Source organism: Hemitrygon akajei, chromosome 18, assembly GCF_048418815.1.
Source record: "Hemitrygon akajei chromosome 18, sHemAka1.3, whole genome shotgun sequence".
NCBI lineage: Eukaryota > Metazoa > Chordata > Chondrichthyes > Myliobatiformes > Dasyatidae > Hemitrygon > Hemitrygon akajei.
The window spans coordinates 68,981,503-69,007,587 of NC_133141.1; the positions used below are offsets into that span (position 1 = coordinate 68,981,503).

At 44.3% G+C, this 26,085-nt stretch overlaps 1 protein-coding gene across 8 annotated transcripts in view; it reads left to right on the forward strand.

Annotated features, from left to right (window-relative positions):
* The window catches only part of srcin1a (SRC kinase signaling inhibitor 1a), a 616,941-nt gene that overhangs the window by 518,823 nt on the left and 72,033 nt on the right, over positions 1-26,085 (forward strand). For all 8 annotated transcript variants that reach the window (XM_073071787.1, XM_073071788.1, XM_073071783.1 and 5 more), the window contains 4 exons: positions 8,660-8,790; positions 14,385-14,532; positions 22,642-22,698; positions 25,384-25,669. In XM_073071787.1, the coding sequence (XP_072927888.1) occupies positions 8,660-8,790; positions 14,385-14,532; positions 22,642-22,698; positions 25,384-25,669 (622 nt within the window). The remainder of the gene's footprint in view (positions 1-8,659; positions 8,791-14,384; positions 14,533-22,641; positions 22,699-25,383; positions 25,670-26,085) is intronic.

A 26,085-nucleotide genomic window follows, 5' to 3' on the forward strand; every position in this document is an offset into this window, starting at 1 on the left:
GTTCTCTTGTCTACTGTCCAGGCTTCTATTATCTCATTCTTATTTCATCCCGTTTGACCTTGGTGAAAACTCCACCTGGCCATCCATAACCATAACTATTCATTGTAATTGGTTCTGCTCTGGAAGGCAATGATGAACGCCACCTTGAAACGACCTGAAGGAGGGGAGACTTTCTGCAGTGTTCTGACCTTGAGTGGAGGTCTACTGCCCCCAAATGTTTGCACTAGGAAGGACTACAGCTCCGAAAGACACCTGCTTTTCTGGTGTGTCCTTCCTGTCCTTGGGACATCAAGTTCAAGTTTATTGTCATTCAACCATATATATGTACCTGTATACCCCCAAGCAAAACATATTCCTCCGGACCAAGGTGCTCATACAACTCCCACACAACACATAAAGCAATATTAGCACAAATAACTTAACAAATAATAACAACGTGTACACAAAATGCTGGTGGAACACAGCAGGCCGGGCAGCATCTATAGGGAGAAGCACTGTCAACGTTTTGGGCCGAGACCCTTCATCAGGATAGTGCTTCTCCCTATAGACGCTGCCTGGCCTGCTGTGTTCCACCGGCATTTTGTGTGTGTTGTTTGAATTTCCAGCATCTGCAGATTTCCTCGTGTTTGCTCTAACAAATAATAAGGTGCCTTTACAACTCAAGTTAAAAAGTAAACAGTATAACGCTATTGCCACTTCATAACTGGTGAGACCTCGATGGTGGCAGGGAGTTCAATAGTCTTACAGCCTGGGGGACAAAGCTGTTTCATATACTAACAATCGTTGTCCTAATGCTGTGGTACCTCCTGCCTGATTGTAGGGATGAAAGAGATTGTTAGATGGTGGGAGGGATCATTGACAGTGCTAAGGGCCCTGCATGCACAGTGCTCCTGATAAAGATCTCTGATGGGTGGATGAGAGACCTCAATGGTGCCCTCAGCAGTCCTTGTGGTCCTTTGTAGACATTTGCTGTCAGACAGAGATGCAGCTGGTCAGGTCACTCTCGATGGTGCCCCTGGAAAAATGGGTAAGAATGGGACATCCCAGTTAAGGAAGTACTGGAGGAAATGCAACGGCTGGATTGTGCACAGGAAGCTCCCAGAAGCTCCAATGTAATAATGACTCAATTATTGTAATCATTGAACATGAAAATAAGAACTGCAGATGCTGGGAATCAGAAATAAACGTGGCCAATGCCAGAAGCACTCAGCAGATGGGATGAGTTAACAAAGCAATCATAAACACATAAAGAAATTTTGCAGATGCTGGAAATCTTGAGCAACACACATAAAGTGCTGGAGGAACTCAGCAAGCCAGACAGAATCACTGGCATGTGTCGTGAAATTTGTTATTTTGCAGCAATAAGAAGCATGTGTATATATATATATAGAGTGTATTATATATTGTATACAATATATATAAATCTGGTGGTGGAGGGAAGAGGCTGTTCCTAAAACACTGAGTGTGTGTCTTCAGGTCCTTGTACCTCCTCCCTGATGGTAGCAATGAGAGGAAGGTCCAAGGTAATGGGAGTCCTTAATGACAGATGCCACCTTTTTGAGACATCACATTTTCAGGATGTCCTCAATGGTGGGTACACTAGTGCCCATGATGGAGCTGACTGTGTTTGTACAGAGGAATAAGTAGTGGACACTTTGGGTGGAGACCTTGCATCAGGACATTCCCCCTCCCTTTCCAGTCCTGATGAAGGGGCTCAGCCTGAAATTTTGACTGTTTATTCCCCTCCATAGGTGCTGCCTGACCTTCTGAATTCAATGTTTCATGTGATTTAACAATGCTGCGCTAGTTGCCAACTCTCAGAATATTGTAAGGCCTCGATAGAGTGGATGTGGAGATGATATTTCCTATGGTGGGAGAGTCTAGGACCAGAGGACACAGATAGAGTGGATGTGGAGAGGATGTTCCCTATAGTAGGGGAGTCTAGGACCAGAGGACACGGATAGAGTGGATGTGGAGAGGATGTTTCCTATGGTGGGGGAGTCTAGGACCAGAGGACACAGATAGAGTGGATGTGGAGAGGATGTTTCCTATAGTGGGGGAGTCTAGGACCAGAGGACACAGGTAGAGTGGATGTGGAGAGGATGTTTCCTATGGTGGGAGAGTCTAGGACCAGAGGACACAGATAGAGTGGATGTGGAGAGGATGTTTCCTATGGTGGGAGAGTCTAGGACCAGAGGACACAAATAGAGTGGATGTGGAGAGGATGTTTCCTATAGTGGGGGAGTCTAGGACCAGAGAACACAGATAGAGTGGATGTGGAGATGATATTTCCTATAGTGGGGGAGTCTAGGACCAGAGGACACAGATAGAGTGGATGTGGAGAGGATGTTTCCTATAGTGGGGGAGTCTAGGACCAGAGGACACAGATAGAGTGGATGTGGAGAGGATGTTTCCTATAGTGGGAGAGTGTAGGACCAGAGGACACAGATAGAGTGGATGTGGAGATGATATTTCCTATAGTGGGGGAGTCTAGGACCAGAGGACACAGATAGAGTGGATGTGGAGAGGATGTTTCCTGTAGTGGGGGAGTCTAGGACCATAGGGCACAACCTCAGAATACTAGAATGTCTCTTTAGAACAGAGATAGGGAGGAATTTCTTTAGCCAAGGGGTGGCAAATCTTTGGAATTCATTGCTACATACAGCTGTGGAGGCCAAGTCACTGGGTGTATTTGAAGTGGAGTTTGCTAGGTTCTTGATTGATCAGGGTATCGAAGGCCTTGATAGACTGGATGTGGAGATGATTTTTTAGGGGGTTTTTGTGGGGTAGTCTAAGTCCAGAAGACATAATCTCAGAATAGAGGGATATCCATTTAGAACAGAGATGAAGAGGCACTTCTTTAGCCAGAGAGTAATGAATCTTGGAATTCATTGCTACAGACAGCTGTGAAGGCTATGTTATTGAGTGTTTTTAAAGCAGAGGTTGATAAGTGCAGGGAGCAGGCAGGAGAATGGGGTTGAGAAGGATAATGAATCAGCCATGATGGAATAGCAGAGGAGACTCCAATGTCTAATGGCCTTAGGGTCTTAAGGGCGGTGATCCCACCACTGAACATCTGGCTTTTATCACTGCTGAGCTAAATTTCTCAGGCGATCTTCCCTCCGTACTCTCCAACTCACTTCTACCTCCTCCCTAATGTCCATTAGCAGTATTTTGTCCAGGTAGTTTGAAGCCACATGATACTACAGGTGCAGCAGTTTGTAGAACACACAAGATGCTGGAGGAAGCCAGTGGGTAGGCTGCATTGGTGGAGGGAAATAGGCAGAAAAAGAAGCTCAGCCAAAGCATTCACTGTCCATTTCCTTCCACGGATGCTGCCTGACCTTCTGAGTTCTTCCAGCATCTTGCTTACTTGTCTATCTGGACTCATTGTTCAGGACCAAAAGACCATAAGATATAGGAGCAGAATTAGGCTATTTGGCCCATTGAAACTACTCCACCATTCCAACAACAACAAAAACAACAACAAAACAACAGCAGCAAACTAAAAGCCCTTTTCCTACCCACCCTTTCACATACTTTGACCCCGAACCCAGGATTCACCAATCACAAGACTTGATTTCTGGACGTGCACGGACCTCTGGTCCAGGGATTCGCTGACCTGGGGGATCACCAGACCTCGGGCTTCCTGCCCACATGAATCTCCAACACAGGACTGGGGACCGCTGAACTCCATCCTCAGTACCTTCCGACATGACCTCTGTGGTCACTGACCTTCAACCGTGGAGTGCTCCAACTTGGACACTGAATGTGGCGCCTGCCCCAACTCTTCATTTACTGCTCCAGATCTCTAATTCTCAATCATGCCTTCCCTAAACCCTAGCACTCCATGCCGTCCCCTAAACCATCTGTAGGAACCTAGAAAACAACTAAGTCCGACATCACAGTTTCGCGCCATCCTGACTAGTAGTATATTCCTTGTCGCCATCTTGACTGGAAGGACAATCCTTGCTGCCCTGGCCTTTTCATTGCCTCTTCATTGTTCGTTCATTCATTATGTGCCATGTCGTATGGCATCATCAGTATCTGCCCTGTCATATGACATGTGCGATCATGGTCTTTCCATAACCGTGATTATTCTTGGCAAATTTTTCTACAGAAATAGTTGGCCATTGCCGCCTTCTGGGCAGTGTCTGTACAAGATCGGGGACCCCAGCCATTATCAGTACTCTTCAGAGATTGTCTGCTGGGACATAAGGTCAACTAATTTAGTGCAAGTCTGAATTCCTGTACACCTAACCAATGTCAAAGTTCAAAGTAAATTTATTAGCAGAGTACAAATGCGTCACCATGTGCTACCCAGATACACTTTCTTGCAGTCATAATCAATAAATCTGTAATAGAATAATAACCATAATATAATCAACCTGGGCGTTCAACCAGTGTGCAAAATACAACAAACTGCAAATACAAAAAGAAAGAAATAATAATAATAATAATAAATAAATAAACAATAAATATTGAGAACATGAGATTAAGAGTCCCTTCAGAGTGAGTCCATAGGTTGTGCAAACCTAAATGATATGGGAGAACAGTAGAACAGAGTGATCTAGGAATAATGGTGCATAGTTCCCTGAAGGTGGAATCTCATGTGGAGAGGGTGGTGAAGAAAGCTTTTGGTATGTTGGCCTTTATAAATCAGAGCATTGAGTATAGGAATTGGGATGTAATGTTAAAATTGTACAAGGCAATGGTAAGGCCGAATTTGGAGTATTGTGTACAGTTCTAGTCACCGAATTATAGGAAAGATGTCAACAAAATAGAGAGAGTACAGAGAAGATTTACTAGAATGTTACCTGGGCTTCAGCACCTAAGTTACAGGGAAAGGCTGAACAAGTTAGGTCTTTATTCTTTGGAGCGTAGAAGGTTGAGGTATTTAATACAGATTTGTATTTGATACAGATACTGATACTTGATAGAGGTATGTAAAATAATGAGGGGGATAGATCGAGTTGACGTGGATAGGTTTTTTCCATTGAGAGTAGGGGAGATTCAAACAAGAGGACATGATTTGAGAGTTAGGGGGCAAAAGTTTAAGGGTAACACGAGGGGGAATTTCTTTACTCAGAGAGTGGTAGCTGTGTGGAATGAGCTTCCAGTAGAAGTGGTAGAGGCAGGTTTGGTATTGTCAGTTAAAGTAAAATTGGATAGGTATATGGACAGGAAAGGAATGGAGGGTTATGGGCTGAGTGTGGGCCAGTGGGACTAGGTGAGTGTAAGCGTTTGGCATGGACTAGAAGGGCCGAGATGTCCTGTTTCCGTGCTGTAATTATTATATGGTTATATGGAAAACGAAGTTGAGTGAAGTTATCCCCTCTAGTTCAGGAGCCTGATGGTTGAGGGGTAATAGCGATTCCTGAACCTGGTGGTGTGGGTCCTGAGGCTCCTGTACCTTCTTCCTGATGGTTGAGGGGTAATAACTGTTCCTGAACCTGGTGGTGTGGGTCCTGAGGCTCTCGTACCTCCTTCCTGTTTGCAGCAGCGAGAAGAGAGCATGTCCTGGGTGATAGGGGTCCCTGATTGATGGATACTGCTTTCCTGATGTGCTCGATGGTGGGGTGGGCTTTATCCACTACTTTTTGTTGGATTTTCCATTCAAGGGCATTGATGTTTCCATACCAGGCCACATCCACATCTGCTCTCCACATCTGTAGAAATTTGTTAGGATTTTTCAAAGATTAATTTACAGGAAAATAAAGAAATGCGATTGAACTAATGTAAAACTATACATAAACAAAAGCTGACAAACAACCAATGTGCAAAAGAAGACAAATTGTGCAAAAAGATAATACTGAGAGGATGAGTTGTAGAGTCCTTGAAAGTGGGTCTGTAGGTTGTAGAATCAGTTCAGTGTTGAGGTGAGTGAAGTTATCCACACAGGTTCAGGAGCCTGATGGTTGAGGGGTAATAACTGTGCCTGAACCTGGTTGTGTGGGGCCTGAGGCTCCTGTACCTCCTTCCTGATGGTTGAGGGGTAATGACTGTTCCTGAACCTGGTGGTGTGGGGCCTGAGGCTCCTGTACCTCCTTCCTGATGGTTCAGGGGTGGTAACTGTTCCTGAACCTGATGTGTGAAACCTGAGGCTCCTGTACCTCCTTCCCAATTGTAGCAGAGAGAAGACAGCATGGCATGGATGGTGAGGGGAGTCCTTGATGATAGATGCAGCTCTTTTGTGACACTGTTAGTTGTAGATGTGCTCATTGGTGGGGAGGACTTTGTCCATGATGGGCTGGACCGTATCCACCTCTTTTTGTAGTTTATTTCCATTCCTGGGCATCGGTGTTTCCGTACCAGGTCAATCAGGATGCCCTCCACCCCTCATCTATAGAAATTTGCCAGTTTTAGATGACATGTAGAATCTGTAAAAACCTCTAAGAAAGTTGAGGTGGTGTCATGTCTTCTTTGTGATGGCACTTACGTACTGGTCCCAAGTCGGATGTTCTGATATGATAACATCAATGAATTTAAAGGTACTGACTCTTTCCACCTCCAGTCCCCTAATGAGGACTTGCTCATGGACCTCTAGTTTCTTTCTTCTGGGTTGCCTCCAACCAGATGGTGTGAACAGTGATTTCTCTAACGTCCAGTAACTTATCCTCCCTTCCCCTTGTCTCTTTTTCCATTCTTCGTTCTGGCTCCTTTCTTAACCCTTCTCTTTCCTTACCTGCCTATCACCTCAATCTGGACTCATCCTCCTTCCCTTTTCCCATGATCCACTCTCCTTTCCCATCAGATTCCTCCTTTGTCAGCTTTTTACCTTTTCCACTTATCACCTCACAGCTTGTCACTTCAACTCCCCTCCCCTTCCACCCACCTTCCCCCTCACCTGGCTTCACCTGTCAGCTTGTACTTCTTCCCCTCCCCCAACCATCTTATTTTGGCTTCTTTCCCCTTCCTTTCCTGCTGAGTTCCTCCTTAACATTACTCTGGATTTCCAGCATTTGCAGAATCTCTTGTGTTTATCTGGCAATAATCAGCTTTTTGCTTTTGTTGACATTGAGTGAGAGGTTGTTGTGGCACCACTCAACCAGATTTTCAATTGCCCTCTGTGCTAATTCGTCACCACCTTTTATTTGGCCAGTGACAGGTAACAAAACAGAGGTGCGGTTGATTGAACAAACAATAGAAAACTTTTTGGACACAATGTACTGACTGAATAATGTACGAAGTGTACCCCACCATTGAACACACCTTCCTGGAGTGTTGTCACAGGAAAGCAGCATCCAGCATCAAGGACCCCCACTACCCAGGCTATACTCTCTTCTCACTGCTGTCATCAGAAAGGAGGTGCAGAAGCCTCAGGACCCACACCACCAGGTTCAGGAACTGCTATTACCCAGGCTCCTGAACCAGTGGGGATAACTTCTCTCAAAATCACTCATTCAACCTATGGACTTACTTTCAAAGTTCAAAGTAAATTTATTATCAGGGTACATATATGTCACCATATACAACCCTGAGGTTCGTTTCCTTACGGACATACTCAATAAATGCATAATAGAATAATAACCACAACAGAATCAGTGGAAGATCACACCAACTTGGTCGTTCAACCAATATGCAGAAGACGATAAGCTGTGAAAACACAAAAGGAAAGAAATAATAACAATAAGTAAGCAATAAATATCAAGAACATGAGATACAGAGTCCTTGAAAGTGAGTCTATAGATTGTGGACTCTTCATCTCATGTTGTTGATATTCACTGCTTATTTATTGTTTGTTTGTTTGTATTTGTACAGTTTGTTGTCTTTTGCACACTGGTTGCTTATCCGTTGGGTGTGGTCTTTCATTGATTCTGTAATATTTCCCGGATTTACAAAGTATGTCTGCAAGAAAATGAATCTCAGGGTAGTATATGGTGATATATATGTGCTTTGATAATAAAATCGATTTTGATCTTTGACTGGATCCCTATGCCTGAAATAATTTAACACAAGGACCTGCACATTAGCTGAATTGTATTAAGTGTTGATTGAATGCAGGGAAAGGTCCACCTAGATTTGCACTCAGTGACCGCTTTATTTGGTACCTCCTGTACGTAATAATGTGGCTACTGATGTATGTTCATGATCTTCTGCTGCTGTAGCCCATCCACTTCAAGGTTTGATGTGTTGTGCGTTCAGCGATGCTGTTCTGCAAACCACTGTCATAATGTCTGGTTATTTGAGTTACTGTCAGCTTGAACCAGTCTCCTCTGACCTCTTTCATGAACAAGGTATTTTCACCCACAGTACTCCCACTCACTGGGTGTTTTTTTTTTGTTTTTTGCACCATAATCTGTGAAAATTATGGAGACTGTTGTGTGTGAAAATCCCAGTTGATCAACAGTTTCTAAGATACTCAAACCACCCCAATCACTCCACAGTCAAAGTCACTTGGATCACAGTTCTTTCCCATTCTCATGTTTGGTCTGAACAACAACTGAACCTCTTGACCGTGTCTGCATGCTTTTATGCATTGAGTTGCTGCTACATGATTGACTGACTAGATATTTGCATTAACGAGCAGGTGTACCTAATAAAGTGGCCACTATGTGTAAGTTCCTTCTAGACTGTAATTTAAAAGCCACTAGTTCACTTTTTGTCTCTTGTTCTTTATCTAAAGAGATCAGAGTCTAATTTGTGTTTCTGTTGACAGTGACTTAGAGAAGTCGGTGGATGATTTGCAACGGGATGCGGCCCTGAGTCAGCGACTGATTACAGGGCCAGAACTGGAGGAGAAGGCACTGGTCTTGCGACAGCTGAGTGAGACCCTCACCGACCTGAAGGGTGAGGGGCCACGGCCATTAACCAACAGGAGAGGGAGGGTTGCCCGTCACAGTTAGGATCTGAATGGGAGAAATCATGAAACATGGAGGCTTAGTACACAAGACAAAATCTAACATAGCTGGTAACACATTTGTTTCCATGACGTATTGTCCCAGGAAAGAGTCCCGATCTCCTTTTGTGGGTTTGATTTGCCCAGTCTATATGAAGATGAATATGCCCATGAATAATGCTTTAACTTTATTGCAAAGCTCCTTTATTTTATGATTAAGGTCAATGTTGTTAAAGGCTTATAATCTTCTCCTTGTTACCTTTTATTTATTACCCCTCCTCCTCCCCCCACCCAGAGCCCCCTTGTTCATGGAATTCATCTGCTTACAAGACCACAAGATGTAGGGGCAGATTTATTTATTTACTGAGATACAGTGCAGAATCGGCCCTTCAAGCCGTCCCGGCAGCCCCCGATTTTAACCCTGGAAATTCCTCCTCATCTCTGATCTGAGGCTGCACCCTCTGGTCCTGGACTCCCCCATTATCCTCTCCACATCCACTCTTTCTCAGCCTTTCAATATTCGATAGTTTTCATTGAGATTCCACCCCCCCCCTCACCAATTCTATTAAACTCCAGTGAGTACAGGCTCAGAGCCATCAAACACTCCTCATACGTTCACCCTTTAATTTCTTGGATCAATTTCGTAAACCTCCTCTGGGCCCTCTCCAAAGCCAACACATTATTAATGTTTTGGGTCGAAACCCTTAATTAGGACTGGAAAGAAAGGGGGACGAAGCTTCTCAAATTTCTGGTGATATATCCCCACCCTCTCTCATCTCTCTTTCTATTCCCCACTCTAGTTCCTTTTTCACCCCTTCTCTTCTCACCTACCCCTCACCTCCCTCTGGTTCCCTCCTTCCTTCCCTTTCCCCCACGGTCCACTCTCCTCTCCTATCAGATTCCTCCTTCTTCAGCCTTTTACCTTTTCCACCTATCACCTCACAGCTTCTCACTTCATTCTCCCCCCCCCTCCCCCCAACCACCCAGTGTGTTGCACTGGATTTCCAGCATCTGCAAAATCTTTTTACTATTTATATTGATTTTACAATCTTGGTCAAAGAAATGGCTGTAGATCAAACCCATTAACTTTTATCTTCCATTAATTTCACTGTTTTATTAGAAATGCTCTTTGTATCCTGATGAAAGAGTTGACATTGTTCAGTTCAGTTTTACCCTCTAACTTGGTACTTACATCACATCTTTCAGACCCTTAGTGACCCAAAATTAATTTTTCCAAATATAGTGAACAAAAATCAAAGTTATCTGCAGTGCAGCAAAACTGAAACAAAAAAAAATACTGGTAAAACTCTCAGTAGATCAGGCAGTATCTGTGGAAAGGCAGAAACCAAAGATTCCTCAATCTAAAATGCTCGCTATTTCTCTTTCCAGAGTTTTCCCCATATTTTCTATGTTTGTTTTATCAAAGATCTTAAAGATTAGCTTTATTTGTCACATGTACATTGATACATACAGTGAAATGTGTCACTTTGTGTCAACGACCAACATGGTCTGAGGATGTGCTGGGGACAGCCCGCATGTCCCCATGATTCCAGCACCAACATAGCATACCCACAATATACTAACCCTAACCTATAAGTCCTGAGAACGAGGGAGGAAACTGGAGGACCCAGAGGAAGCCCACGCGGTCACAGAGAGAATGAACAAACTCCTTACGGGAACTGAACCTCAGTTGTTGGTTCTGTAAAGCATTACACTGCTGTGTTGTCCTATTCTGGTCAACCTACTCAGTTTTCAACAAAAGCTATCATTAGCGTTAACCTGTTGTATCCCCAATATGGCAATTATCAGTGGTTTTAACTTGACTGCTGGTGCTGTAAAGTATTGCACTAACCGCCCTTCGGTCACCAATTAGTCAGATAGAGGTATTGAAGTCTGAGGGGAGACCCCATTAAAATGTTCAAAATATATACTTGGGTTGGCAGTGTAGATGGGCAGGTGTCAGAGCTAGTGTCATAGGAAAGTACGGCACAGAAACAGGCCCTTCGGTCCATCTAGTCCATGCTGCACTATTTAAACTACCTACTCCCATCTACCTGCACCTAGACCATAGATCTTCATACCCCTACCATCCACGTGCCTATCCAAGCTTCACGTCCACCACTTACGCTGGCGCTCATTCCACGTTCACACCACCCTCTGAGTGAAGACGTTTCTCCTCATGATCCCCTTGAACCTTTCACCTTTCACCCTTAACTCATGACCTCTAGTTGTAGTTCCACCCAACCTCAGTGGGAAAAGCCTGCTTGCATTTGCCCTATCTATCCCCCTCATAATTGTGTACATTCTATCAAATCTCCTCTCAGTCTTCTAAGTTCCAAGGAACAAAGTCCAAGCCTATTCAATCTTTCCATATAATTCACATCCTCCAGACCCAGCAACATCCTTGTAACTTTTCTCTATACTCTTTCAAACTTATATACAGCTTTCCTGTAGGTAGGTGACCAAAACTGCACACAATACTCCAAATTAGGCCTCACCAACGTCTTATACAACTTCAACATAACATCCCATCTCCTGTACTCAGTACATTGATTTATGAAGGCCAATGTGCCAAAAGCTTTCTTTACGACCCTATCTACCTGTGATGCCACTTTCAATGAATTATGGATCTTCTATTCCCAGATGCCTTTGTTCTACCACACTCTTCAGTGTAAGACCCACCCTCGTTGGTCCTACTGAAGTGCAGCACCTTGCCCTTGTCTGCATTAAATTCCATCTGCATCTTTCAGCCCATTTTTCCAGATGTTCCAGATCACATAATCAGTTTCAAAGTACAGCGTAAACCTTCCAGGACAGAGATAAGGAGGGGGAAGAAATTCTCCACGCAAAGGGCAGTGGAGTCTCAGTTACTGAACCCTGATCATTGCCGCTGTTAATTGTTCTGCTAACAGCTACTACCAAACTGCCCAAGTTGCCACAATATCATTATAACCTACCAAATATCGAAAGGCCGAGATAGATTGGATGTGGAGAGGATGTTTCCTTTATTGGGGGAGTCTGAGTCCAGAGGACACAGCCTCAGGATAGAGGGGCGTCCATTTAGAACAGAGATGAAGAGGAATTTCTTTAGGCAGAGGACTAGAATCAGAATCAGGTTTAATATCACTGGCATGTGCTGTGAAATTTGTTGAATGTGGCAGCAGTACATTGCAATCCAAAGTAATAAAAGTAGTAAATTACAGTAAGAAGTATATATATTAAAAAGTTAGATAAATAGTGCAAAAAGAGAAAATATGTAGTGTTCATTCCCCATTCAGAAATCTGATGGCAGTGGGGAAGAATCTATTCCTGAATCATTGAGTGTGGGTCTTCAAGCTCCTGTACCCCCTCCCCGATGATAGCAATGAGAAGAGGTCATGTCCTGAGTGATGGGGGTCCTTAGTGATGAACACCTGTTTGAGGCATCTCTTCTTGAAGTTGTCCTGGATTCTGGTGAGGCTAGTGCCCATCCATGATGGAGCTGACTGTGAATCTGAGTAATTCACTGCCACAGATGCAAGCCATTGGGCATATTTAAAACGAAGCTTGATAGGTTCTTAATTAGCCAGGGCATCAAAGGTTATGGAGAGAAGGCAGGTGAATGGGGTGAGGGATAATAATTCAACAGAGCAGACTTGCTCCTATATCTTATGGTCTAATATTGGTTGCTTCAGCAATTGAACTTGGAATAATTGTGAAACTGGATCAGAAACATCATTTGGTAATCCAAATGTTTTTAATTCATTTTTGGGGGAATGCTGGCATCATAGACAAGGCTGGTATTTATTGCCCCCAGAATATATGGTTCCTGTATTCCCAGATCCCTTTGTCTTCAGTGTCCTACCGTCCGCGGTGTAACACTTACCCTGGTTGGGCCTACTGAAGTGCAACACCTTGCCCTTGGTTTGATGGTTCACTTCAGAGAGTCAGCCACGTTATTGAGGCTTAGAGTGAGAAATGGAAAAGATTGGGTAGAGATACCAGATCCTCTCTAGTGAAATGGATGTGATATTTGACCATTCAGCCCATCACATCTGCTCCGTAGTTCTATCATGGCTGATTTATTATTTTATGATGATTTGACAGATTTATTTTAATCTCAGTTTATTAATTATGTTCTCCCCATGACTTGGTGCTCGGGTTTCCTCCCATGGTCCAAAGACATACCGGTTGGTAGGTTAATTAATCATTGTATATTGTCCTGTGATTAGGCTGGGGTTAAATCTCTAGATTGCTGGGCAGCACAGCTCGAAGGGCCAGAAAGACCTTCTCCATGCTTTATCTCAATAAATGGTTAAATTAATAAAAGTTTCTTAAATATCCCTAATGTATCTGCCTGATGAAGAGCCTTGGCCCAAAACATCAGTTGTTTAATCCTCTCTGTAGAAGCTGCCTGACCTGCTGAGTTCCTCAAACATTTTGTGTGTGTTAGTCTTATTATTTGCTAGTCCCTATTTCGCCCCATGATCTGGAATTTGTACCTTTAACATTACCAGTTCTGCAGTGGCTTCATAGACCAAACCCCACACCCTAAAGTGACTCCCTTCCCTCGGCTGAACCAAGCACCCATATCCCACTCCACCTTTCACCTTGCACTCAGCTCTCTGGTCCAGCACCTGGCTCTGTATCTCTGCTCTTCAACAAACACAAGAAAGGGTTTTGTTTATATTTTTTTATTTAAAGATACAGTGCGGTAACAGGCCCTTCTGGCTCAACAAGCTCATGCCCAGTTACGCCCATGTGACCAATTAACATACTGACCCGTACAACTTTGGACTGTGGGAGGAAACCGGAGCACCTGGAGGAAACCCACATGGTCATGAAGAGAACGTACAAACTCTTTTTCAGACAGCAGTTACACTAACCACTACAATACTGTGCTGTCCCATGTATCCTCCATGTTGTAAATAACTCCTTGAAGTGATTAGTTTTCAGTGCAGATTTCCGTACCCCTTTCCATGACTCTAGATTGTGTATTACATTGTGCAGCACTTATTGTTACATGTTAATCCACAAACTTGATGTTGGACTTCTGATAATTGTCTAGTTTATATGTATACCCTATTGCCCCTCCTTGTCTAGACCCTCTGTGTCTTCATCTCTCTCGCTCTGTCTCATCCTTTTCCTCCCTCCCCTTTCCTCACTAGCTACCCTTTGCTCTTTTTTTTACCCCCCACTCTGTTTTCTGCTGAACCATCCCCATTCTCTCTCTCCTTCTCTCTACACTCTGCTCTGCATTTCCACCCCATTCTCTCTCATTTCTAAACATTTTTATCAGCTTATCTTTCTCTCATTTTTTTCAAGCTCTCTCTTCCTCTCTCTCTCCCTGTCTTCTCGTGATCCCTCTCTTTCTCTCTCGCTTTCACTTGCACTCCCTCTCCATCTCGCCCTCTGGCTCCCTCTCTCCTCCACCTTCGTCCTGATCCCCTCCACCCCAAGCCTGATGCTAGCGTTAACGTGTAGGCCCTGGGAATGCGGGGTTGGGCAGGATGATCTGTGTTGGCAACTGATTTGATTTCTGTTCCCCCCCCCCCCCCGCCCCCAGCCCAGTTCCCGAGTCTTCAGAGTAAGATGCGGGTGATCTTGCGTGTGGAGGTGGAGGCGGTGAAGTTCCTGAAGGAGGAGCCTCACAGACTGGACGTTCTGCTGAAACGCTGCAAGACCATCACTGACGCCCTGGCCACACTTAGAAAGTAAGTGGTTCATTGCCATTATGTGTACCAAGAATCTTTGTTTGCTCACCATCCATACTGATCGTTCCATATAACGACTGATAAAGTCATGAGGAAATTCCTCGGCTAAGTATATCAACATATCAATGGTGGCATGCGACGAGCTGGCATTCTGGTCATTACCTCTGGTTCAGCAGGAAACATCCTCTCATTAATATATCCTACTCAAGCTGTCCCACCCTTATGACTTGCTAGTGTGGTAAGGGTGAAGGATCAACTTTATTCGCCATATACGTTTACATGTGTTAGGAATTTGCTGTGGTGTGTCAGTGCGACCTGGTAACATGGTGGCTGTGGAGGTCAGGTCACTGGGTATATTTAAGGCAGAGGTTTATAGATTCTTGATTGGTCAGGGCGTGTAGGGATATGAGGAGAAGGCAAGAAATTGGGGCTGTGAAGGAAATGGATCAGCCATGATGAAATGGCAGAGAAGACTCGATGGCCAAATAGCCTAATTCTGCTCCTATATCTTATGGTCTAATAAGTCAGGTCAAGTAATTTTTTATTGTCATTTCGACCATAACTGCTGGTACAATACACAGTAAAAACGAGACATTTTTCAGGACCATAGTGCTACGTGAAACAGTACAAAAACTACACTGAACTACGTAAAAACAACATAAAAAACTACTCTAGACTACAGACCTACCCAGGACTGCATAAAGTGCACAAAACAGTGCAGGCATTACAATAAATAATAAACAAGACAATAGGCACAGTAGAAGGCAGTAAGTTGGTGTCAGTCCAGTCTCTGGGTATTGAGGAGTCTGATAGCTTGGGGAAAGTACAGTTGATGTTTCGGGCCGAAACACTGGCAGGACTGGAGAAAAAAAAGCTGAGGAGTGGATTTGAAAGGTGGGGGGAGGGGAGAGAGAAACACAAGGTGACGGGTGAAACCTGGAGGGGGAGGGATAAAGTAAAGAGCTAGGAAGTTGATTGGTGAAAGAGACAGAAGGCCATGGAAGAAAGAACAAGGGGGGAGGAGCACCAGAGGGAGGCGATGGACAGGCAAGGAGTTAAGGTGAGAGAGGGAAAAGGGGAAATGGTGAAAGGGGTCCATGACCAGAAGTTTGAGAAATCGCTTTTCATGCCTTCAGGTTGGAGGCTACCCAAACGGAATATAAGGTGTTGTTCTTCAAACCTAAGTGTGACCTTTTCACAATAGTGGAGGAGGCCATGGATGGACATATTAGAATGGGAAGTGGAATTAAAATGAGTAGCCACTGGGAGATCCTGATAGTCCAGGTAATTATAGACCAGTGAGCCTTACGACTGTGGTGGGAAAGCTGTTGGAAAAGATTCTTAGAGATAGGATCTATGGGCATTTAGAGAATCATGGTCTGATCAGGGACAGTCAGCATGGCTTTGTGAAGGGCAGATCGTGTCTAACAAGCCTGATAGAGTTCTTTGAGGAGGTGACCAGGCATATAGATGAGGGTAGTGCAGTGGATGTGATCTACATGGATTTTAGTAAGGCATTTGACAAGGTTCCACATGGTAAGGCTTATTCAGAAAGTCAGAAGGCATGGGATCCAGGGAAGTTTGGCCAGGTGGATTCAGAATTGGCTTGCCTGCAGAAGGCAGAGGGTCGTGGTGGAGGGAGTACATTTGGATTGGAGGGTTGTGACTAGTGGTGTCCCACAAGGATCTGTTCTGGAACCTCTACTTTTCGTGATTTTTATTAACGAGCTGGATGTGGGGGTAGAAGGGTGGGTTGGCAAGTTTGCAGATGACACAAAGGTTGGTGGTGTTGTAGATAGTGTAGAGGATTGTCAAAGGTTGCAGAGAGACATTGATAGGATGCAGAAGTGGGCTGAGAAGTGGCAGATGGAGTTCAACCCGGAGAAGTGTGAGGTGGTACACTTTGGAAGGACAAACTCCAAGGCAGAGTACAAAGTAAATGGCAGGATACTTGGTATTGTGGAGGAGCAGAGGGATCTGGGGGTACATGTCCACAGATCCCTGAAAGTTGCCTCACAGGTAGATAGGGTAGTTAAGAAAGCTTATGGGGTGTTAACTTTCATAAGTAGAGGGATAGAGTTTAAGAGACACGATGTAATGATGCAGCTCTATAAAACTCTAGTTAGGCCACACTTGGAGTACTGTGTCCAGTTCTGGTCGCCTCACGATAGGAAGGATGTGGAAGCATTGGAAAGGGTACAGAGGAGATTTACCAGGATGCTGCCTGGTTTAGAGAGTATGGATTATGATCAGAGATTAAGGGAGCTAGGGCTTTACTCTTTGGAGAGAAGGAGGATGAGAGGAGACATGATAGAGGTGTACAAGATATTAAGAGGAATAGACAGAGTGGACAGCCAGCGCCTCTTCCCCAGGGCACCACTGCTCAGTACAAGAGGACATGGCTTTAAGGTAAGGGGAGGGAAGTTCAAGGGGGATATTAGAGGAAGGTTTTTCACTCAGAGAGTGGTTGGTGCGTGGAATGCACTGCCTGAGTCAGTGGTGGAGGCAGATACACTAGTGAAGTTTAAGAGACTACTAGACAGGTATATGGAGGAATTTAAGGTGGGGGGGGGGGTTATATGGGAAGCAGAGTTTGAGGGTCGGCACAACATTGTGGGCCGAAGGGCCTGTAATGTGCTGTACTATTCTAAGTTTCTATGTTTCTAATGGTGCTGTGCCACTTTGAAGTCTATGGTATTGATGCTTTGTTTCCAGTGTGGTGTTTACTAACTACCCCTGGAATATTTGAGCCTAGAATTGTATTCAAACTGGACGTTATACATTTAAGATTTAAGATTAGCTTTATTTGTTACATGTACAGTACTGTGCAAAAGTCTTAGGCACCCTAGCTCTATATATGCCCTAGACTTTAGCACAGTACTGTATTTGTCGATGTGGAGCAGAGATGAGTTTGTAAATCTGGCGGGAGCAAAGGATGTTGGGAATGGTGAGGATGGAGTACCATGGGAGGGGTGTGGGACAGGGGGGAGAGAAGGAGTGCCAGGGATGGGGTGGGGGGAAGTGCTGACACGGGTGCAGACACACCCAACCCTGAGACACCAGCCTAGGCCATTTGATTCCAAACAATTGGTTTGTTGATCATTACAGAATGTCTCTCTGGTGCTTTCCACTCCCTCCCCGCTCCCTTCCCCTTTCCCACTCTCAGTCCACATTAGAGACCCAGATCAGAATCGGGTTTATCATCACTCACACATGTCATGAAATTTGTTTTTTGCAGCAGCAGTACAGTGCAGTGTGTAAAATTACTACAGTTATGGGCAAAAGTCTTAGGCACCACCTACAGTGGCGTGCAAAAGTTTGGGCACCCCAGTCAAGATTTCTGTTACTGTGAATAGCTAAGGGAGTAAAAGATGACCTGATTTCCAAAAGGCATAAAGTTAAAGATGACACATTTCTTTAATATTTTAAGCAAGATTACTTTTTCATTTCCATCTTTTATAGTTTCAAAATAACAAAAAAAGGAAAAGGGCCCAAAGCAAGGGTTTGGGCACCCTGCATGGTCAGTACTTAGTAACACCCCCTTTGGCAAGTATCACAGCTAGAAAACGCTTCCTGTAGCCAGCTAAGAGTCTTTCAATTCTTGCTTGGGGGGATTTTCACCCATTCTTCCTTGCAAAAGGCTTCTAGTTCTGTGAGATTATTGGGCCATCTTACATGCACTGCTCTTTTCAACTCAAGTCACTTTTTTATTGTCATTTCAACCATAACTGCTGGTACAGTACATAGTAAAACTGAGACAACGTTTTTTCAGGACCATGGTGTTACATGACACAGTACAAAAAACAACACAGAAAAAAACTACACTAGACTACAGACCTACCCAGGACTGCATAAAGTGCACAAAACAGTGCAGGCATTACAATAAATAATAAACAAGACAATAGGCACAGTAGAGGGCAGTAAGTTGGTGTCAGTCCAGACTCTGAGTATTGAGGAGTCTGATGGCTTGGGGGAAGAAACTGTTACATAGTCTGGTCGTGAGAGCCTGAATGCTTCGGTGCCTTTTCCCAGACGGCAGGAGGTAGAAGAGATTGTATGAGGGGTGCACGGGGTCCTTCATAATGCTGTTTGCTTTGCAGATGCAGCGTGTAGTGTAAATGTCCTTAATGGCGGGAAGAGAGACTCCGATGATCTTCTCAGCTGACCTCACTATCCGCTGCAGGGTCTTGTGATCCGAGATGGTGCAATTTCCGAACCAGGCAGTGATGCAGCTGCTCAGGATGCTCTCAATACAACCCCTGTAGAATGTGATGGGGGTGGGAGATGGACTTTCCTCAGCCTTCACAGAAAGTAGAGACGCTGCTGGGCTTTCTTTGCTATGGAGCTGGTGTTGAGGTCTATCCCCAGATTTTCGATGAAAATCTGTGAAATTCATGAAATTCTGCACCCTTTTTTCTCCAAACATACCCTTGCTCATTGTGGCCAAGAAGTTGAAAGGAACACCTAAACAAGCCTGATGCTTTTTGGAAACAAGTCCTGTGGACTGATGAAGTTAAAATAGAACTTTCTGGCTGCAATGGGCAAAGGTATGTGTGGAGGAAAAAAGGTGCAGAATTTCATGAAAAGAACACCTCTCCAACTGTTAAGCATGGGGGTGGATCGATCACTCTTTGGGCTTGTGTTGCAGCCAGTGGCACGGGGAACATTTCACTGGTAGAGGGAAGAATGAATTGAATTAAATACCAGCAAATTCTGGAAGAAACATCACACCGTCTGTAAAAAAGCTGAAGATGAAAAGAGGATGGCTTCTACAACAGGATAATAATCCTAAACACACCTCAAAATCCACAATGGACTACCTCAAGAGGCACAAGCTGAAGGTTTTGCCATGGCCCTCACAGTCCCCCGACCTAAACATCATCGAAAACCTGTGGGTAGACCTCAAAAGAGCAGTGCATGCAAGACGGCCCAAGAATCTCACAGAACTAGAAGCCTTTTGCAAGGAAGAATGGGCAAAAATCCCCCAAACAAGAACTGAAAGATTCTTAGCTGGCTACAGATACAAGCTGTGATACTTGCCAAAGGGGGTGTTACTAAGTACTGACCATGCAGGGTGCCCAAACTTTTGCTTCGGGCCCTTTTTCTTTTTTTGTTATTTTGAAACTGTAAAAGATGAAGAGAAAAAAGTAATCTTGCTTAAAATATTAAAGAAATGTGTCATCTTTAACTTTATGCCTTTTGGAAATCAGGTCACCTCTTACTCACTTAGTTATTCACAGTAACAGAAATTTTGACTGGGATGCCCAAACTTTTACATGCCACTGTATATGCCTAAGAGATTGGCACAGTACTACACATCAAAACATAAAGTGAAGTGTGTTGTTCGCGACAAATCAAATCGGCGAGGATTGTGCTGGGAGATGCTTCTGGTGCCAACATAGCATGCCTACAACTTACTAACCTTAACCATATGTGTTTGGAACGTGGGAGGAAACCAGAGCACCTGGAGGAAACACGCAGTCACAAGGAGAATGTGCAAACCTCTTACAGACAGCAGTGGGGATTGAACCCTAATGGGTGATTGCTGGCGCTGTAAAGCAATTGTGCTAACCACTACACTACCATGCCACCATTAGTCCTTTGTTCTACTCACCTGTGGGTAAAATGGGGTTGACTAAACCTCAGGTTGCCATGGGAGTATCATGACTGAGACACTTGTCCTTGAATCCTTCTGCACATTACTGATCAGAGTTTGACTGAATGGAGAGTGATCCGTTGGGCAGTGATTCAGTTCCCTGCACCATGGAGTGCATTAGATGGCCAACCATTCAGAGTAGGTAGAGGTGGGGAATCAAGAATCAGATTGTGAATCAGGTCTATTATTACTGATATAGCTCATCAAATTTGTTGTTTTGTGGCAGCAGTACAGTGCAAGGTGTAAATAATTACTATAAGTTACAATAAGAAAAATAAGCAAATAAATAATTTGTGCAAAAAGAGAGTAAAATGTGAGGTAATATTCATGTGTTAATTGTCCATTCAGAAATATGATGTTGAGGGGAAGAAGCTGTTCCTAAAATGTTGAGTGTGTGTCTTCAGGTTTCTGTACCTCCTCCCTGATGGTAACAGTGAGAAGTGGGCACGTCCTGGGTGGGGAGGGTCCTTAGTGATTGATGCCTCCTTTTGAAGATGCCCTCGGTGGTGGTGAGGCTAGTGCCCACGACAGAGCAGGCTAAGGCAATAACCCTCTGTAGCTTTTTCCGACCCTGTGCGGTGGCCCCTCTACCCCCACATACCAGATGCCGTTAGAATTCTGACCAAAGTACATTTGTAGAAATTTGCTAGAGTCTGGTGACATACAAAATCTCCTCAAACTCCTTATGAAATATAGCTACTGGCATACCGTCTTCATGATTGCATCAACATGTTGGGCCCAGGATAGATCTTCAGAGATGTTGATGCCCAGGAGTACTTGAGATGTTTGTCCAGGAGTCTGGTAACAGGGATAGAAGTTATTGTTGGGTCTGGCACTTCATGCCTGCCCGGGAATGACCATGTCCCACGTGTGAGTGTCTGGCAGCAGCTAGGCTGCACCAATCTCACCGATACAAGAGCAAATCAGAGGTAGGATGTCCTGTGACTAGCTCATGTCACACCTCCCCAGAACCTTTCCATGAACGTGACAAGTACTCAGAGTGAGATTTATATATTTATCACACGTACATCGAACCATACAGTGAAGTGCATCGTTTGCAGTAATAACTGACACACCTAAGGATGTGCTGGGAGCAGCCCACGAGTGTTGCCACACATTTTGCTGCCAACACAGCATGTCCACAGTGTTCAGCAGAACAACGCAGAACACAACAGGTAACTAAACAACATCAGCAAAACAAGCCCCTTTCCTCCTTCTCAACCACCCTCGCACAAGGACAGTCCTCCAATTCCAGGACAGGCCTCCAGCCTTCAGTCCCCAGGCTTTGGCCTTCGGGATTCAAACTTTGGTATCAACTGCCGGACTAGCTGATAGCGGAACCCCAAACTCGAACTCCAATGTCGCTGACTCACCAGCCTTCTACTTACACAGACCTCGGATCTACTGACCTGGAACAGCATGATGTCCAAGGTGAATGGGAACGCTGGACTCTTGAGATCTTCTCATCAGACTCCAGACTGACATGCAAATGTACCTCTCTTCCTTCATCATTGTTGGACCTAGATTTTTATTAGATAGTTCCCTGTTTTTTTCTTTACAGCTGTGTGGACCAACAATTGTTCTGAGTGAGAAATCTTTACCTGGCCTGAAAACTATGCAGCACTTCATATTAACGTTATATAAAAGAAAGTCCCAGCTGCGTGGGAACAGTGTGGCCACGCATCCTTGCAGCTTAGTAGGAGCAGTGGTCTAGGTAAAAATAAAGATAAAATTAATTTGTCACATGTACATCGAAACATACAATGAACTGCATCGTTGTGTCAATGGCCAACACTCTCTGAGGATGTACCCCACAAGTGTCTCCACGCTTCCTATGCCAATGTAGCATGCCCACAACTTGCTAACCCTAACCTTTGCATTGTGGGAGGCAACTGGAACACCCAGAAGAAGCTCACATGATCACGGGAAGAACTCCTTCACGATAGCAGCGGGAATTGAATCACAGTCTTCTGATTGCTGGCTCTGTAAAGCATTAAGCTAATTGCTACACGACCTTGCCACCCACTCTAAATCCTGTCTGTCCCAACAATGCCAGTGGTGGGAGCACCTTCACCAGAAAGACTGCTGGAGTTCAAGATGGCAGCTCACCACACCTTCCCAAAGGCATTCAGCAATGGGCAATAAATACATTTTCAAGGTGCCTACAATTCATGAATGAATTAAAAATAACCCTCTTTCTCCCTCCACAGATCTCAGATTCTGCAAGACTTGCTGAGTATTTCCAGCATTTTCTGTTTATTATTTCAGATTTCTAGCCCCCTCTGATTTCATTCTTTGTGTAACGTGGTCTTGTTCTGGGCTATTCCGCCTTGCTGTTGGGACCCTAAGCGAGCAGCATTCCCTGCTTCCAGATGTGGTCACTATAAACAGAGTTCTGTTTTAGGAACTCACCTTTGGTGACTTGTGTGCTGTCTTTCTCTTTTGTTATCCAGTTGCTCGCCTTCTGCTTCAGCCCATCTCGGGGAGGTCTACCCAAGACGGTTTGGCAGGTAACTACGGCCATTTTCACCCTGGAGATTCTTGTCTGCCTCTTCCCTGCCTCCCCAGACATTCCAACTGTCTCCTGTTTGTCTCTGGGACTTTTCCCTTTTCAGTTCCAGACAACCCCTTTCTTCCCCCGACTGCTGATTGTTCTCGGTTTGTTTATTTACGCACATAGTTTTAGTTGAAACCTTGGTGAATGAAACCCCAGTATGAATCCTCAAGTTAATTAGCTTTGTTTGCTTTGATGTGTGTTTGTTGCATTTACAGTTACCGTATGTATAAAGAAAGAAAGGCCTGCATTGATATAACACCTGACACAACCCGGAGTTTTACAATGAAATACTCTTAATATGTGGTCACCACATAATGTGGGAGAGTCGGCAGAATCAGACTCAGGTTTAATATCATTGACAAATGTCCTGAGATTTGTTGTTTTGTGCAGCAGTACAATGCAATACATAACTGTAAATTACTATAATACATAAATAAAGAGAGCAACAAATAGTCTGTTCAAATATCTGATGGTGGAGGGGAAGAAACGGTTCTTAAAACATTAAGTGTATGTCTTCAGCATCTCGTACCTCGTCTCTGAAGTTAGTAATGAGAAGAGGGCATGTCTTGGTTCTTAATTGGCAGCCAATTTATTTGCAGAATATTTCTCCAGACGAAGTTCAAAGTTCAAGCTTAATTTATCATCAAAGTACATAAATGTCACTATATACTACCCTGAGATTCATTTTCTTGCGGGCATTCATCGTAAATACAAAGAAACACAATAAGCACACAAAAATAAAGATGGGCAAACAACCAATGTGCAAAAGAAGACAAACCTTGCAAGTAATAAATAATATTGAGAACATAAATTGTAGCGTCTATAGGTTGTGGAATCAGTTCAGCGTTGAGGTGATTGCAGTTATCCATGCCGGTTCAGGAGCCTGATGGTTGAAGGTTATTAACTATTCCTGAATCTAGTGGTGTGGAACCTAAGGCTTCTGTACCTCCTTCCCAATGGCAGCAGTGTGAAGAGAACATGGACTGGATGGTGGGGGTCCTTGATGATGGAAACAGCAGTATTTCAATATTTTTGGCCTCTTGCTGAGAGCTGTGTCAGAACGTAGAACATAGAACATTACAGCACAGTACAGGCCCTTCAGCCAATGCATTGTGCCAACCAACCTATTTGAAGATCAATCTAACCCTTCCGTCCTGTGTAGCCCTCCATTTTTCTGTCATCCTATCTAAAAGGTTTTTAAATGTCTAATGTATCAGAAAAGGGAAATATGCACAGGTTTCTTAATATTTGCTGCATTTGTGCGCCCACTGTGTATAGTACTAAGAGGTAGACAGGGGCTCTCAGTTTATCAACTCAGCTGAAACATGTCTAACAGTCGAGGACAACTAGGAGGCTCCTGGACTGGCTTCACTCACCTCAGCGCTGAAGTGACTGTAGACTCACTTTCTGGGACTCTGCAGCTCTTGTTCTCCGTATATGGATACTTTTTCAAACAATATTTGCACAGTTTCTCATCTTTTGCACATTATATGTTTATCAGTTGTGTGTGTTTTATGTGGATTCTGTATTTCTTTGTTTTACGGGTGTCTGAAAGAAGATGAATCTCAAGATTGTTTATGGAATACGTATTTTGATAATAAATTTGAATTGGAAATCTACAGTCGCTACCAAAGAAGCTTTTTAATCTCACAATTAATCAAGGTAAACAGAAAATATTTGTGATAGGGTGGCTTTAATTTTATTTTTATGCTGTCTCAGCTCCAGACATTATGCTACTTTGTTTAAGAAGACTGCCATTGAATTATACAGGAATACTCGATCTCAATGTGACCACAGATCAGGTCAAGGATTGAGTGGATACAGCAAAAGGAGTGGTAGAACAGAGGGATCTGGGAATACCAATCAATAATTCCTTGAAAGTGGCATCTTAGGTAGATAGGGTTATAAAGAGATCTTTCGTCAGTTGGCCTTCATAAATCAAAGTATTGAGTATAGGACACGAGATTCTGCAGATGCCGGAAATCCAGAGTATTGCTGGAGGAACTCAGTAGGTCAGGCAGCATCTATGGAGAGGAATAAACAGTTGTCATTTTGGGCCCAGACCCTTCTTCAGTCCTGACTTGTTGAGTTCCTCTAGCATTTTCTGTGCTACTATCAAGTTCACAAGTTGGGATGTTATGTTGGAGTTGTACAAGATGTTGCTGAGGACAAATTTGGAGTATTGTCTGCAGTTCTTGTCACTTACCTACAAGATTGAAAGAGTAGGGAAAAGATTTACAAGGACGATGCTAGGACTTTGAGGACTTGAGTTATAAGGAACGATTTAATAGGAAATCCTCTGTAACATAGGAGAATGAGGGGAGATTTGATTGAGGTACACAAAATTATGAAGGGTGTAGACAGGGTAAATGCAAGCAGGCTTTCCCCCTGAGATTGGGTCAGACTAGAACTAGAGGTCATAGATTAAGGATGAGGGTGATATTTTTAAGGGGAAATTGAGCACTCTAAATCTAACAGTCCAGTACTTCCTTAAGACCACCTCAGGAATGACAGGCTGGGAAGAGGGAGCAAGTTAAAATGTTAAACAAAGTCTGTTTTTATATTTAGGAGGAGAAAGGTAATTGAAATCATTGTGTGGGGAACTGGAATTTATGCTGCGTTTGGATTTATTCCACAGACAGCCAACTGAGGTGTTGATGAAAGCTGAAGAAACCACTGCCCAGTCACCGAAGCACACAAGCACAGATTCTCACTCCAGGAGCTTGGAATTTGAAATTCCCACCAGCCCTCCCTTAGTAAAGAGCTGGCAGAACCATGATCCCAGCTTAGCCCAGTTCTCCCAGAATTCCCCAGCTCATGCTGCTCCTTCCCAGAATCCACAGGGAGCAACTGGGCAGAACAGCTCAGCGGAAGAGGTCCCCGCTCCGGGCAAGAGGAACTCTGATCGAACCGTCTCTGTGGAGGTAAAATGTTGAAACTTAAACAACTCCGTGTTGGAGGATATATCAGTGGGGCACCTTGGTCTGGGACTTCACGTTGGTCTCCTGTCTGGTGAGGGACATTGTTGCGGTTTGGCACGTTGTCCTCGGAGGGGCAAGAAGCTCCTCCAGAAGGGTCCTCACCTCCCTCTCTACCCAGGGCTTGCATGATATGTGCAGTACCTCCTTTCCCTCTGCCCCCTCTCCTGTCCTCTCTATCTCCTTCTCCTCCTCCTCCCCACTCTCATAGTACCCTCTCTGTTTCCACTTCCCTTGCCCCCTCCCCTCCAACTCTCCTCTACCCTCTCATCCCATCCCTCCCTCCTTCCTCTCCCCTTTCCCCTCCTCTCCCCCCACCCACTCTTCTTGCACCCTCCTCACTCCCACTCCTCCCTCTGCCC